The sequence below is a fragment of the Propithecus coquereli genome, unplaced genomic scaffold (assembly GCF_000956105.1).
Source record: "Propithecus coquereli isolate 6110/MARCELLA unplaced genomic scaffold, Pcoq_1.0 Scaffold22, whole genome shotgun sequence".
NCBI lineage: Eukaryota > Metazoa > Chordata > Mammalia > Primates > Indriidae > Propithecus > Propithecus coquereli.
The window spans coordinates 1,823,686-1,838,394 of NW_012147189.1; the positions used below are offsets into that span (position 1 = coordinate 1,823,686).

General features: G+C 38.0%; 1 protein-coding gene across 1 annotated transcript in view; it reads left to right on the plus strand.

Moving 5' to 3' along the window:
* Positions 1-6,487: 6,487 nt before the first annotated feature.
* The window catches only part of RASA1 (RAS p21 protein activator (GTPase activating protein) 1), a 160,213-nt gene continuing 151,991 nt past the window's right edge, over positions 6,488-14,709 (plus strand). The window contains exon 1 of the mRNA XM_012644747.1: positions 6,488-7,421. Coding sequence (XP_012500201.1) covers positions 6,904-7,421 — 518 coding nt within the window. The 5' untranslated portion in view covers positions 6,488-6,903. The remainder of the gene's footprint in view (positions 7,422-14,709) is intronic.

Below are 14,709 nucleotides of genomic sequence, written 5' to 3' on the forward strand. Positions count from 1 at the left end.
GATGAATTGACCACACCTTTGGAATTGAAAAGCCCTTCAGGTATGTCAATTGAGGATAATAATATTGTCATATTTTTTCAGAGTTGTGAAAGAGACAATGCATAAGAAAGTACTTTAAAAACTTTAAAATTTTCTACAAATATAAGGTGTGATTTTTGGACCACTTTTAATGAAAACATTTTATCAAATTATTTCTTTAAAAATACTGTTGTAATATTCATGATAAGTTTTCCTAAATTTTTCCCATTTGGTTGTCAATGAGCTATTTTAGGTCCAGTGCATAATTATTTTGTTTTTATTATATTTTCTAGCTCCAAATACAGGTTAAAAAAAGAACAGAGAAAGAATGTGTTTGGAATCAGGCAATAATCAAATAGTTTTAGAAAACCACTCCTTCTAGCCAGCACTGTTTTAAAGACAAATTCATTACTGAGAAATGATGAACTCTCATCCCAGCCACACCATGATTAATGTTAAATAAGCTTCTTAACCATTTGTGCTAAATAGCCTTAGTAGGTCATAGAGTAGAATAAATTAAATATAAAATGGCTCAAGTATAACAACATTCCAAAGTACCTATGTAAATGATCCCCAACTTACAATGGCTCAACTTAACAATTTTTCAATTTTATGTGAAAGTGACAAGCATTCAATATGCTGCTCAATTTACAACTGGGTTAAGTCCCGATAAGCCCACCATAAATTTTTCAATTTACGATGGGTTTATCCGGATGTAACCCATCTGAGTTGAGAAGCATCTGTATTTAACAGAAAGAAGTTCTTCATCCCAGGAATTCTCAAACCCTGGTATAGTAGGTCCTGTCAGTGTCAAGTCCATAACCCCTTGGCACTCACCTCTTCTGTGCATGCCAATGGCCTCTTACTGCAAGCACCAATGTCTCTCTATCTGAGGGCTTTCTCCAGCAGCTAAGATGCTCAAATTGCACACAAGGCAGTCTGAAGGTGTTGCAGAGGAGATGCTTCCAGGAGCAGCCTTCAACCAATGACAAATAAGAGCTGATGGATAAAACATACAACTTTTTGTCCCTTAGGTGTGAGAACTCTCTCAGGTGGATTCTGTGCTGTCTCCTAGAGTTCCCCAGCAATGGAGTGTGGCACTTACTCATAGTGGTAACCTGCTCATTAACATACTCCTTATTGATCCCCTCCCCTTCCCTACTCTCCTACTGAAGTTTCCTGGGATCACTTTCCCAATAAACGACTTAACATTCAAGTCTTAGCCTCAAAGTCTGCTTCTGAGGAAACCTGAACTAAGATACCTAGCTTGCAAACCACAGCCAATTTTTAGTAAATCCATGGAAAAAATGAAAAATAAGGACATAATATATTGTGAACATTTCATGAAGCTAAATTTATGTAATTCAAACAACTTTTTTTTTTCCTGAAATTATTTCCATCCCTTCTCTTTTCTCCCTCCCTCCTTCCCTCTCCCTTCCTTCCTTCCTGCTTTGAAATGTTTTTTTCCATTTGTGAACTAGAGTGACAGGAAACGGTAGTTTTATTGTAACAACAACAAAAAACTACTCACTTTACAAAATTGCCAAATTCATAACAATTCGGCAGTCTCTCAGTTTTTAGTGAAGCTTTAGTAGTCCATAACATTCAGAAGTCTGGAAATCACTGCAATATGCTAATATACTATTAAATACATGCTATACTTCATTGCTTTTTAACAATTAAATAAAGAATACATAGAAAGTTGAAAAATATTAATAAAAAAAGTTTTGTTAAGATAACAAACTGAAAAATCTTCAAAACAGCATGTGAATCGAGAAATAATTACAGTTAGAAATACCATAGAAAGCTATTTTTAATTAAGTTACACTACTTAAAATGCTTTAGAAGTACTTAAAGCTCCCATCTTATTTATCTATAATTATCTTGACTCAAGGCTACACTTAACCCTTTCATTGTATAGTTATTTTTAAGATTATTAAAAAGCACAGTGTATTTCTACATGCTAACTAAATTTGGAGGTGAAGGGGTTACTGGGAGACTTTTAGGTAGATCAAAGAATATAACTTGAATTAGAGACTTTGCAGGATTCTTGAGGTGAAAAAGTCAAAGGTTACCTGGATTTCATGACTATGCTTAAGGTGGTATTTAAGTTGTTGCTGACATATGCCAAGAATAGGAGTGTAATAATGAGGGAAGTACAGAAGAGAGTTTACCTACCCTGACTCCCCTACTTCCCTTGCCCTGAAATTATTCCATTTCCTTTTTTCTTTTAATTCTACGATGGGGTACTATCATGTGTAACAGCCAAGGTATACAAAGGAAAACATATAAATGTTCCTGGTGAGAAGAAAATAATAGGTAAAGAAAAACATTAAAAATAATGAAGGAGGAAAGTTTCTTATAAAGAATAATGAAAAATATCTGTGAAACAAAGACAGAAGAATAGGAATAAACTAATAATAAAAAATAAAGACATTTTTCTATTCTTTCATTTTTCAAGAGACAGGATATTTAGATCTAACTGTTCTAAGCTTCTTTAACCATACATAGGTTTAAATGTTTCAAGTGTGACCAATGACTTCCTTTGTAATTTATTTTGCAGACTCAGAAATTGCACTATTCTTTAGTTTCTCCATGGTGTTAATATTTTTCATAAATCTTATTTAGTTATTATGCCACATACTCTAATCCCTGCAGAGTTATTTCTTTTATCATTAAAATATTTCCCTTAACTTGCATCTCCTCAATGTTATTTTCTCAAAAGATCTCCCTAATAAGGAAATCTGTGCTCTGGAGATTTTGAAGATGAGGTCAATAAATGCAGTGGGGATATTAGGGTTATAAGTAAAAGCTTCCTTCCAAAATTGTTGGTTCAATGAAACCTTTTGACACTATTTAGATAAACTTGGAAGCCTGTTTGTATAGCTGAGTATGTATTTGTATAGCTGGGTATGGATTTGGAAGTCTTCAAACATAGCTGTAAGCTCCTTATCACTTCTTGCTTAGTCCTCCCATCAGAAGCCATTCATGTATTTGCTCTAAACCCCTTGAGGTTCTGTAAAATTATAGTTTTATTACTGGGTCAGAATTACCTTTCCACATCCTCAGGGAATCAAAATTTAACATATTTTTTAATGTTTTACATTCATATTTGAATTGCCAGTAAAGCTAGAATGAGCCAACTTCATTTTCTTAAGTTTTCAGTTTCTTTTCATATGCAAGTCTTTTCCCAGCATTTTTATTATTTAGTATTCCTTAAATACTATATTTCAATATCTAGAGAAACTTCTCTAAATTTCACTAAATTTCTAAAAATATAACAGATTATTTTATTAAGGGTAAAATGTATTTTGAATTTTCCTCTTTTTTTGTGTATTGTTCTGTCCTTTAGTACCTACCTATTCAATATTATCTGTGAATTTAATTAAGACTGTTTAGTTCCCTTTGTTAACTGATGTTACATAACACCATACCTAATATCAGTTCCTGCAAAATTTCTGTAATGCCTCTCTTCAAATAGGTATTTCATAGTTTTATTTTTCTTGTTCTTCAGTTTTTGACTCATAAAACTTCAAGAAGTATATTTATGTCAGAAAATTCAGGGGCTTGGAAGAAAAGAAAAGGGAGACACAGAAGTAGAAACTAAAGGAGAAATTAGCAGGAAAAAAAGAGTACATGATACTATAAATTAGAGATGATCAGAAAGTCAAGGTGAGTAGAAAAAATGGCAATAGACACATTAAGCTCTTGCGGAAAAAATAAAGTCGTTAAAAACAGACTACGCATTTGAGATTCAGAAAGTACACAAGCAATAGTAAAGATCAAAGCCTACATCTGTCCAATAATAGGATTATATTACATATTTGAAAACACCTTATAAAAATATGTGGTAATCTCTTTGGATGAAAAGGACAGTACTAACTTTAAGGTTAAATAAATATAAATTAGGTAAGATATTGGTATTAGGTTGATTTACAAATAGACATAATAGGTCCTTCCTACTAGTTGAGAAATTGATTTCCAAAGATGTGAGCTGATCTAATCCAGTACTTGTTAAAAGGATGGAGATATGCTCAAAGTAGCGTGTCAAGGATGCCTAGAACTGGGCTAGAGAGTAGGACAAACCACAGGTTGTATTTGCAGTAGAGTTTTGTAGATACATACACCTAAAAGTAACTAGAAAACAATATATATTTAGTGTATAATAGGTGTTAGGTCAATTAAATATTGACCTTGACCCTTAAGTGCTAAAGAATTTTCAAACAAGGAGAAGGAAGTAATTCTGCAATTAGAGCAGTGAGCCTAATCTGGACTCTCGGGTAACACACAGATGTTGCGTGAGCATTTAGAGAAGATGGGTGATAACCAAGAGCTGGTGACAAACTCCGAGGCCAATGTCCTGCATTTAAGGGTGATTGGTGGTGACTAAGGGCAGGAGTGTTGGGAGGATTGGGGTGCTAACATGCTGTAGGTTTTCAAACACAGGCTATGTGAAAATTTATTGGGGATGTTGTACTTAGGGTTCATATATTGGGCAGTAGGCAGAGTTGGTATTTTGATGGTCTTGTCTAACTCTGAGGGTCTAAGTTTAAAAGAAAAAGCAAAACTGTTCTTAGGGAGGCCATAAGTAGTACTTCATTGTTATCTTAAGTATTATGGAACTACTTCATTCTCATTTCCTAACTTCCTGTGTAGAATAGCACAATGCTTAGCAACTAAATACCCACTTCTCTTACCTACCCACCTAATGAATGACATCCATTCTTTCTTTCAGAACCTTTTTTAGGTATTGCATACCTTCTTCTTTACAGCATACTCTAATATATTGGTTCTCAAACTTGAGTGTGCAAGCAATCACTTGGAGGGCTCATTAAAATAGATTGCCACGTAGTTTCTGATTCAGAGGTTCTGGGGTGGCATTTCTAATGAATTCCTAGGATGTTGCACCTTTGAGTTTACTCTGAGAACTCTAGCATCTGTGAGTAGTCAGTCTTCCTTTTTCCAGGCGGTACTCTGCATAAGTGGTAAGCACAATGAAGGAGTCCTCAGGACTTTTTGATTATTGTGACTGACTAGGTAAATAGGCCTACGCAAACTTGCAAAGGAAATGCATTGCCTGCATCTTGTGACTTCTTTTGGTGATCTTTTCCCTTTTTCCTGGGTTTCTATTATAACCCTTTGCCATCCCCAATGTGCTCCTATGTTGATTTGATCATCCTTAGCAGAGAAAATATTGATCTCAAAGATCAATATGCAATGGTATTCAATGTGGTATTCCTCCTGGGAGGAATTTAATACACAAGAACAATATTGTAATTTCAAACAATGGAAATGATTCCTCCATCTATATGAACACATATAGTTTGTATACATTTTAGTATGAAAGATAAAATAAAACCCCTCTCTTGACTGTATTAAGGGTGAGATTTCAATTTATTGATAATTTTTGACACTATATATAATCATTTTAACTAGCATCCTGGGACATTCTTGACATTTGACTTGTTGAAGGTGCTTGCATGTGAATCATGCCCGTAGTTTTCTGCACAGAAATGAGGACAAAAGAGCATTGTAGTCTCCTCTGTGGCTTCCTTCCTTTTCACACCTCTTCATTAGTATCCAACAGACTTGAAATGGCGTAGGTATACGTGTGTATGAGACAGTTGGTAAAGAAAACAAAACACGTAGATAGAGGTAGAAACCTGACTTCACAACCACTATTTCTACCAAAATTCTTCACCCTACTCAAATGGCCCTCTTTAACCATTTGGTTTTCTTTTCTCGAGTTCCAGAATCTAGTTCATTTTTTACTGTGTAATTGTCCTATAGTGATTTTTACCGTGAAACGAAAAGGAAAGCATTAATAATGCTGCCCACACCTTCAAAGTCGCCCCCCACCCCCTCGCCTGGGTCTGTTTTCAGCGCCGCCAGCTAAGACGCTCAGCAAGTAGGGAACTAGTTTTCGAGGCATTTCTTTCCCTTTCCCCCTTCCTTCCTTGCCACCGCCTCCGTGTCCTTCTCGTCTCTCCAGTTTTCCTGGCTCTCAGCGGCCGCATGCTCAGGTATTCTTCCTTTTCCTCCTGCCCATCACACAAAGCCCCGTGAGGCACGCACGCGCCACTGCCACACCGACAGGAGAAGCTGCCGCATCTCCATGCGCTTGGCACCAGACTGGGACAACAAACGCGAGCGCGCACCGCGCGTCCCCGCAGCTTCCTTCCCTCCCGACTCTTCCTTTTCCTCCCTCCAGGCCCGGCCGGCCCCGCCCTCGCGCCTGCGCGGAAACTGCCCTCTCCCTCCTCTTCCACCCTTCCTTCCCCCGCCCCTCCTCCCCTGCCCCGCCTTCCTTTCTCTCTCCGGTTTCACTAACTGAAAGCTCCAGGTAGTGAGCAGTTCGGTCGATTTCCCCACTACCCCGCCCCCGTTCCTCCTCTTCCCCCCACCCCTCCCATCTCCAGCCTGGTGGAGGATGAAGCGGCTGCAGTGGCCCCAGCCCCTGCAGCGGCACCGGCGGTGGCTGCGGTGGGGGTGGCCGGAACTGGGGTGGTGAAGAAGCGGTGGCGGTGGCTGAAGGAGCGGCAGCCGCCTTAGCCGCTTCCCCTGTGCTTCCTTTTCTCTTTAGTGCAGCCAGGAAGTTTTTCGCTTCTGTACATGTGTGTGTGCGCGAGTGTAGGTGTGTAAGGTGAGGTTTGGGCAGCGTTGGGTTTTTTGCCCACTTCGCTTCCCGTAACCCAGGCAGCTCTGGAGCCTGGGCTGTGGCCCTAGGAGGGGGCGCGGCGGCGGGCTCTCTCCTTTTGTTGTTGTTTCCTCCGCCTGGGGAGCTGAAGGGGAGACGCGCCTGGGTGGGGCGGCTCGGAGCCCGGGCCTGGTGGCCCCCGGGGCTCCCGGGCGGGCAGGGTAGGGCAGAGTAGAGCGGGCTTCAACATGATGGCGGCCGAGGCCGGCAGTGAGGAGGGCGGCCCGGTGAGTGCCGGAGCAGGAGGAGGCGGCGCGGCAGCGGGCTCCAGTGCCTATCCGGCAGTGTGTCGGGTGAAGATACCCGCGGCCTTGACTGTGGCAGCTGCCCCCTATCCTGGGCTGGTGGAGGCCGGAGTGGCCGGGACTCTGGGTAGCGGAGCCGCTTTGGGGTCAGGGTTCCTAGGAACCGGGTCCGTGGCGGGGGCACTTGGGGGAGCCGGGTTGACAGGGGGAGGTGCCGCTGCTGGCGTGGCTGGTGCTGCCGCCGCCGGACCTAGTGGAGAGATGGCGCTCACCAAGATGACCACCTCGTTGCCTGCTGAGACTCTTGGGCCAGGCGCCGGATTCCCCCCTTTGCCGCCGCCTCCTCCGCTGCCCCCTTTGGGCGCGGGCCTGGGGACCGTGGATGAAGGTGACTCTCTGGATGGACCAGAATACGAGGAGGAAGAGGTGGCCATACCGCTGACTGCTCCTCCAACTAACCAGTAAGTGGCTGTTTAGGGATTGGGGAAGCTGGTTCCAGGAAAGAAGTGGGAATGATGGAGTAAAACATACCTTGTCCTTTCAGCTATGATATGTTCTGAAAAGTTTTGAAGTTTCAGGTTTCATCCGTAGAGATTTAATGCGATCACTCATCTTCCCTACAGGCATGCTACTCCCTGGCGTCTTCGTATATTTAATGCTCCTCTGGGAAGATGTAAAGTTTTTAAAATGGAAAGCATGGGAAAAAGTGTATCCAGTGAGAACCGGATATGGTTCTGCCCCTTCCAAATTGAGCTGGTGTCCCAGAATGCAGCCAAGCTGCAGCTACCTAGGCAGTCACAGTCTATATTAACCTGTGTGTGTTCCCTGATAAAGCTAGATGGTTAGTGAGAAGCTTTGAATACAAGTATTTAAAAGAGTACTATGTTAATATAATTTGAAAAATACATTGGTCAGAATGTTTTTGTTGCACTGCACATTTCAGCTTCTGTCTACTGAAAGCATAATGATGCAGAAAAGTCTTTGGATCACTTATGAAAACATGGATCAGAGAGAAAGGACTTCTGTGAATTACAGGTGTTATTAAGGGCCCATACTCCAGGGATGTCTGTATCTTCTAGACTTCCTTTTTATTAATATTCATGTAATGTTTTCCCAGTTGAGACTTTAGAAGTACAATAATGAAATAAAACTATAATAGTATAATACTATAATAGTATTACTGTAATAGTGCTTCTCGTCAGCACTTTTTGTTGGTGAGCAGTATTTTGCTTGAAAATTAATTTTGATAATTTACTGCGAGATATACAGGATAAATGGCTTTTTTCAAATAAGTTAGTATCTCCTTACTTGTTCTCTTATGTGAACTTAGGTGTGTGTAACAGTGGTCCTTGATAAGAGCAAAAGATTGGGATGAGAAGTGGTAATAATAGGCAAAACTCGTTTAATAGATCTCTTGAATCAGTCTTAATAGACCCTTAGAATTTCAACAACCTTGGTGAGTATCAGGAAAAAAAGATTTGGTTCATATGTTGACAGTCACTGTGGACAATTCCAAGTTTTTTTGGGGTAAGCTGCTTTAGAGGATTTAGAACAGACTGAAACTAATTAGGAGAAGATTCTGTAATACTAATCCATTTTTGACTTAAGGCTACATCTTTTGATACTTAAGGTGGAAAAATAAAGTTAGTCTGATTTATTTCAGCCATGTTGTACTCCTTTTATATTATTCAGTAGAATTCAATTTTTTGGTCTAACTGTATTTCAACTAATTTCATGTCTATGTATTGCAAAATTTTGGGGAGTGTTCTGGAAGTGCTAAAAATTCCAGTTTTACAGCATTGCTTTTGAAAAAATCAGTTAAATATTTATTGAATGCCCACTGCACGCTTAGTACTGTGGTTATAATAAATAGAATGCAACTGTTCATATTGAAAGAATCTAGTCTTAATGTCAGTTTAGAACCGAATTGACTTAGGCATATCTAGGATATTGTAGTTCATAATTTTTTTAATACACTATTTTTTAGAGTAGTTTTAGGTTCACAGCAAAATTGAGAGGAAAGTACAGAGTGTTCCCATTAAATTTTTAATAATAAGCATGATTGAATACTTAGGAGAAGTGTTTGTGAGAGGTCTATTGTCTGAGATTTTCACCATTATTATATATATTTGGGAATAAAAATAATGTTTGTATGACTGTATATATGAGACTTGGTTCATGTTTTAAAAACTACCCTCCATTTCTAGTGTGTTTATAAAATTTACTTCTGAGAAGTACAAATTTCCCTCTTTTTTTTATCTTAGATATCAACCCAGAGTCACTGGAGGCAATACAGTGTAGTGGTTAAGCGTGCAAATTCTGAAGTTAGACAAGATTTGGGTTGGAATCCTGACTCTGCCACTTACTAGCTGTGTGATCTTGGAAAGGTCAGTTTCCCCATCTGTAAAATGGGGATAATAATGGTACCTTCCTCATATGGTTGTTTTTAAGATTTAATGAGAACCCTGATGTATTCAGCAGTGCCTGGCATATAGTAAGTGTTCAATAAATAAATAGTCCCCCTCCCCAAACTATAATATAATTTTGTTTTCATTAAATTGCCTACTAATTCCTTTGGTATAGGGTCTCCCTCATTAATTACTATTTTAGAGAATGTTTTGAACTCCAAAGGCAAGCCTATCGTGATTAATTCTATTAAAAATTTCATTTTAACTTCATAAGGGCTTCCAGTAGTAGGTTAAACAGTTTTAGAGGTGAAATCAAGTGTTCTCTGTAAATTCTTATTTTAAAATGGAAGGGAAAAGCCTTTGAAACTTCGTTAAATAACGTCGTATCTTTTGTAAAAGTATTGAAGAAATGTTGTCTAGTAATTGGTCACACCTTATTTATTTATCGTGTGGTATTAAGGAGGTTTAGGTCATAGGCTTGAGTCTGTGTTTTGTTAGACTAGGGTTCCCTGATCAGGGAGTTCAACCTTGTTTCTAACTAGTTTTGTACTGTCGATCACAAGAGAGTTAAGTAACAATATGTAGATAGACCAATGCAAATATACTAAAACTGTTAGTATCTTGTACCTTGTTTTTCTGTTTGCATGGTGAATCATTAGTTCTCATGTTTATTACTGAGCATTTTCATTAGTTTGGTTAAGGCTGGAAAGGTTTGTGTAATTTGGACTATTACATTTATCTGAATATTTTCCTTTTTGCAGGTTTTGAGAAAAAATTTTATAAAGAAAAAAATTCTCATTTTTTTCTGCTACAAAAGATTCTTCATTTAATTCTATCTAAAACTACTAACAAATTTCTTTTTGAAAAGAGAGAAAAGGTTAAATTAAAGGAGTTTGTCACTGGTAGATACTCTAATTTTATGGAGCTGCTTTTCGTGGTCCTTATTATTTTTTTCTTTCTTCTGTAGGGGTGAGGGGTGGTGGTAAAGGAGTATTGTTTCCTCCTAGTGCACCTTCTCCCTAGTATGCCTTCAATTATAGAGAGATTTTTAACTGTGAGCCTGCAGTAGCAGGAGGCCCTTAGTAAGAATCCAACCCACAAATATACATTGCTTGCTCTTGGTGCATTTGGCACGTTTAATAATTAGGTGTCACCATTTAAAAATAGGAAGACTTCACATTTAAGAAGTCTTGATTTCTAGCATCTCTTGAAAAATCACAGGGCTTGGCCATACTTGGTGGCCATTCCTGCTTGAGAGGAGATTATTAGAGCTGAACAGTGGGTACTGAGCGCTCCAGTTTGCTGTAGTCTATACCAGGGCTGCTTTGCTTTGGATATTACAGTATTTGTCTAGCATCTGACTTAGATCTTACCCTGGACCTAATATTCAGTTTTTTCAAGCCTGAAACTTGAAGAAGAAGGAAATAAGGAATATAAATAGTAGCTTTCTTTTCCTTAAAAATCATTTTGCTGTCTGTATAAAAATAAAACCATTTTCAATTAAGTCAAATAATTGCTGAAGGTTAATGTTAGAACATGTAGCATTCATTAACTTTGCCACTGATTGCATTATAACTATGAGTAAGTCATTGTTTCTTAATAAAAATTGGGATGAGAATTACAAAGATTAGTTATGGACAGAGTGGTTGCTGACCAGGACTCAGATATTTTTACTGTATTTGTATGAGTAGTAGAGAAATGTAGTAGGTGCTTCAAGGGTTACAATGAATAAAATGCCCCTTTTCTCAATGAGTCTCTCTTCCAGGGGAGTTTTAGATCTAGTAGGAAGTTAAATAAACTAATAACCATGATTCAGGCTAGATTAAGATAAATATTATGAGTGAAGTATGAGCAAAGGGTCATGGGGCTTAAAAGAACAAGAAATTTATATGATCAGGATCAGTAAGTTTTTTGAGGAAAAGTAGCAGGTATGTTTTTCCTGGTGCTTAGCTTATTTTCTGAGCAAGAGGTGATTGGTTCTGATGCCCTTCGCCTAATGATTCTATCAAGTAAAAAAGAATTATGAATTGAATGAATATAAACTTTCAACCCTTCGTGAAGAGTGTGTTTTACTGAACTCTTAATTATTTACCAGTGGTCAGAAGCGAGGTTGAAGGGGCTGCTTGTAGTTAGTGAGGTATTGAGCACAACCAAAGGCTAGAATTGGTATGGATCATTGATTAGCCACTCTGAGGAAACCAGACAAACATTATTGACAAAGATAAAAAGGACAGCTGTAAATTAGGAATAAGAAGAGGAAAATGAAGAGTAGGCCTTTCTGATTGCTTTACTCCTATATCTTTTCTGGCTATTAGGGAAATGAGCAGAATGCCTTTAAGAATGCTCAAATACCCAAAAGAGTACCTTTGGGGGAAAGTGTTTTCAATAATTACTAATAATAATTATTACCACTGACATTTTTTTTTTTTTTCGATTGCTTACTGCCTAACAGGAACAGTTCTAATTGTTTTGGTTATCTACTGCTGTATAATAAAGCACTCCAATACTTAGTTGCTAAAACAACAATTATGTATTTGCTCTTGATTTAAAATTCGAGTTGGGCTTGATGGAAACTATTCCATGTGTCATCTGTTGGCTATAATGTCCAAGGTGGCTTCTTAACTTATAAATCTGGTGCCTCAGCTGGAATGGCTAGAACAGCTCGTAGATAGCTGGGCATCTTCCTGTCTTCCTCTTTCCTTCCTGCTACATAGCCTCTCCACTTGAAGAAAGTTGGGCTTCTTCATAGCATGACAGCTGTGTTCTATGAGGGAGCTTTCCAAGCCCCAGTGTGCCAGTACTTATTAAGCTTGTGTGTTCTTTGTGCTTGCTAATGTTCCATTGGCCAGTGCTAGTCACATGACCCAGTATGGATTGTATAGGAAGAGACCTGAATACTGGGAGGTGAGCTTTCTTGAGGGTATCAAAGTAAAAGTATACCATGTATATTACTCATTTACTTGTAATATCAGGTAATACTGGAATACTGTTGGTGAGGGATGGGGTGGGAGAAAGGGCAAAAACATAAGAGTTCTTCCCTTAGGCCCAACATGATAAATTGTCTTTTATTAAGTGAATCAAGTATCCCCACAAGAGATGTTACTTTTTGGCTACCATTATCTTAATTTTAAACCAAAAATATTGACTATGGATGGTGGTTATTGTTTCAATATGTAGGTATTTGTATGACAGGTGTGTTATCTTAAAATCACCTGCAATACATTTCAATTTTGGGCTAAGTTAAAAGTAGTTGTTATTAAAGAAAACTTACTGAAAACGTCTCCATATGTTTTACTACATCTTAACAGGATTTGAGGTATGATTTTAGGCATTTAGTGATTATGTGATTTAGTAAAACAATGAACATTATGGGGGAATGAAAAAATAAGGCATCAGTGATAGAGAAATAGATGATAAAATTAGTCTGCAGACACGTACAGGTTAAGTTTTTCGAATTCAAAGGATATTTATGGGAGAGTTGAAAGAATGGAAGTAAATGAAAGAATGATACTGAAATCTCATAATCCTCTTATTGGAGTTTTATAGAGAAAAAGTTTGATTGGCTTTTGTAGCATTAGCATTTGATATTATAGTCATCAGGTGATATGTATAGATGCATAGAATTTTAGTGATAGAGGGAACCCTCTCACTACCCAGGTACAGAAGCAGACTCAGGTAGAGTGGTTTGCTTAAGTTTCACATAGCCAGGTAGTAGTAGGACTGGGACAGAACACAGTTCTCATAATTTTTCAGATATGTCCAGATTTGGGTAATATTTATATATATATTTTGGAGGGGACTAGAAAACCAAAGTCTTGGTATTTACTAATCATTCACTGTATATCAGGTACTTTACATAGATTATGTAGTTTAATTCTTACACAGTAAGAATAGGTATCATCTTTATTTTCATTGTTGAGAAAACTGAATGATAGACCTGGAATTCTAATGCAAACACTGTGCTTTTTACTTTGCCTTGCCCTCTTTCCCTTCCAGTACATAGAATAAACACACACACACACACACACACACACACACATACACCCATACAGAACTGAATATATAATACTTCAGGGCTGGCAGTCACTGGGTGTTATGGACTGAATTGTTTCCCTTCTCCCTGACACCACCCCCACCCAAATTCATAGGCTGAAGCCCTAACCCTCAATGTAACCTGTTTGGAGATAGTTCCTTTAAAGAGGTAATTAATGTTAAGTGAGGTCATAAGGTGGCTCATGAACCCTGTAGAATGGGTATACTAATAAGAAGAGACACCAGGAATATGTGTGCACAGAGAAGAGATCATGTGAGGACAGAGTGAGAAGGCCTTCATTTGCAAGCTAAGGAGAGAGGCCGCACCAGAAACCAACTTTGCCAGCACCTTTATATTTCTCTTTCTAGCCTACAGAACTGTAAGAAATTAATTTCTGTTGTTTAAGCCACCCAGACTGTGTGACATTTTATTATGGCAGCCCGAACTGCCCAATACATGGGTAACTCTTCATTTTTAAAAATGGATTTGGATGATTTGGGAACAGATTAAAAGCACATCTGCTGCTTGAGAAATAAGGTCCTCATTCTTTTAATTCCTGTCTTTCACTGTAGGAAAGAAAAACTAGCCTTATTTTACCTTCTTTATTAGTCAGTGATTTTTATTTCTTTTGCCTATACTTGTGTTGAAAGGTGGAAGTCATATTTAAATGCATGTCTGATTATTATGTGTAGGAAAGATCCTACACATGACCACAGTAGGCATGGAAAATCCTATGGATGATGTTGCTCCAACAAATTTTCCATATTCTTATGTTCATTGTTGTAACATTCAGTGTTACTTTTAAAATTCCGTTTCTCTAATATTATATGTCTGTCTGAAGCTAAGGGAAAGACCTAGAGATCTCCCTCAATTCTTGTAAGTCTTTTTTTAGATGTAATTCACTAAACTGGATTCACATTTAAGATGCTTGTGTAATAATAGAACCCTGTTCCTCCTCTATCCTTGTGTGTCTGTCTAAATATTGATCTATTTCTCTAACTTTTGAATTAAACTTTTTCTTTTGAGATAATTATAGATTCACATGCAGTTTTAAGAAATTAATAATACAGAGATGTACCCCTTCATCCTTTTTACCTCACTGGTAACATTTGCATAACTAACTATAGTACAGTATCACAATCAGGAAGTTGACATTGATATAATCCATCTATTTTATTTAGATTTCACCATTTTACATGTACTCATTTTTTTTTGTGTGTGGATGGTATGATGTATTTAGTTCTGTGCAGTTTTATCACACCACTTATTGTGGTGTAAATGCATGTGATTATCACCATACTGGAGATA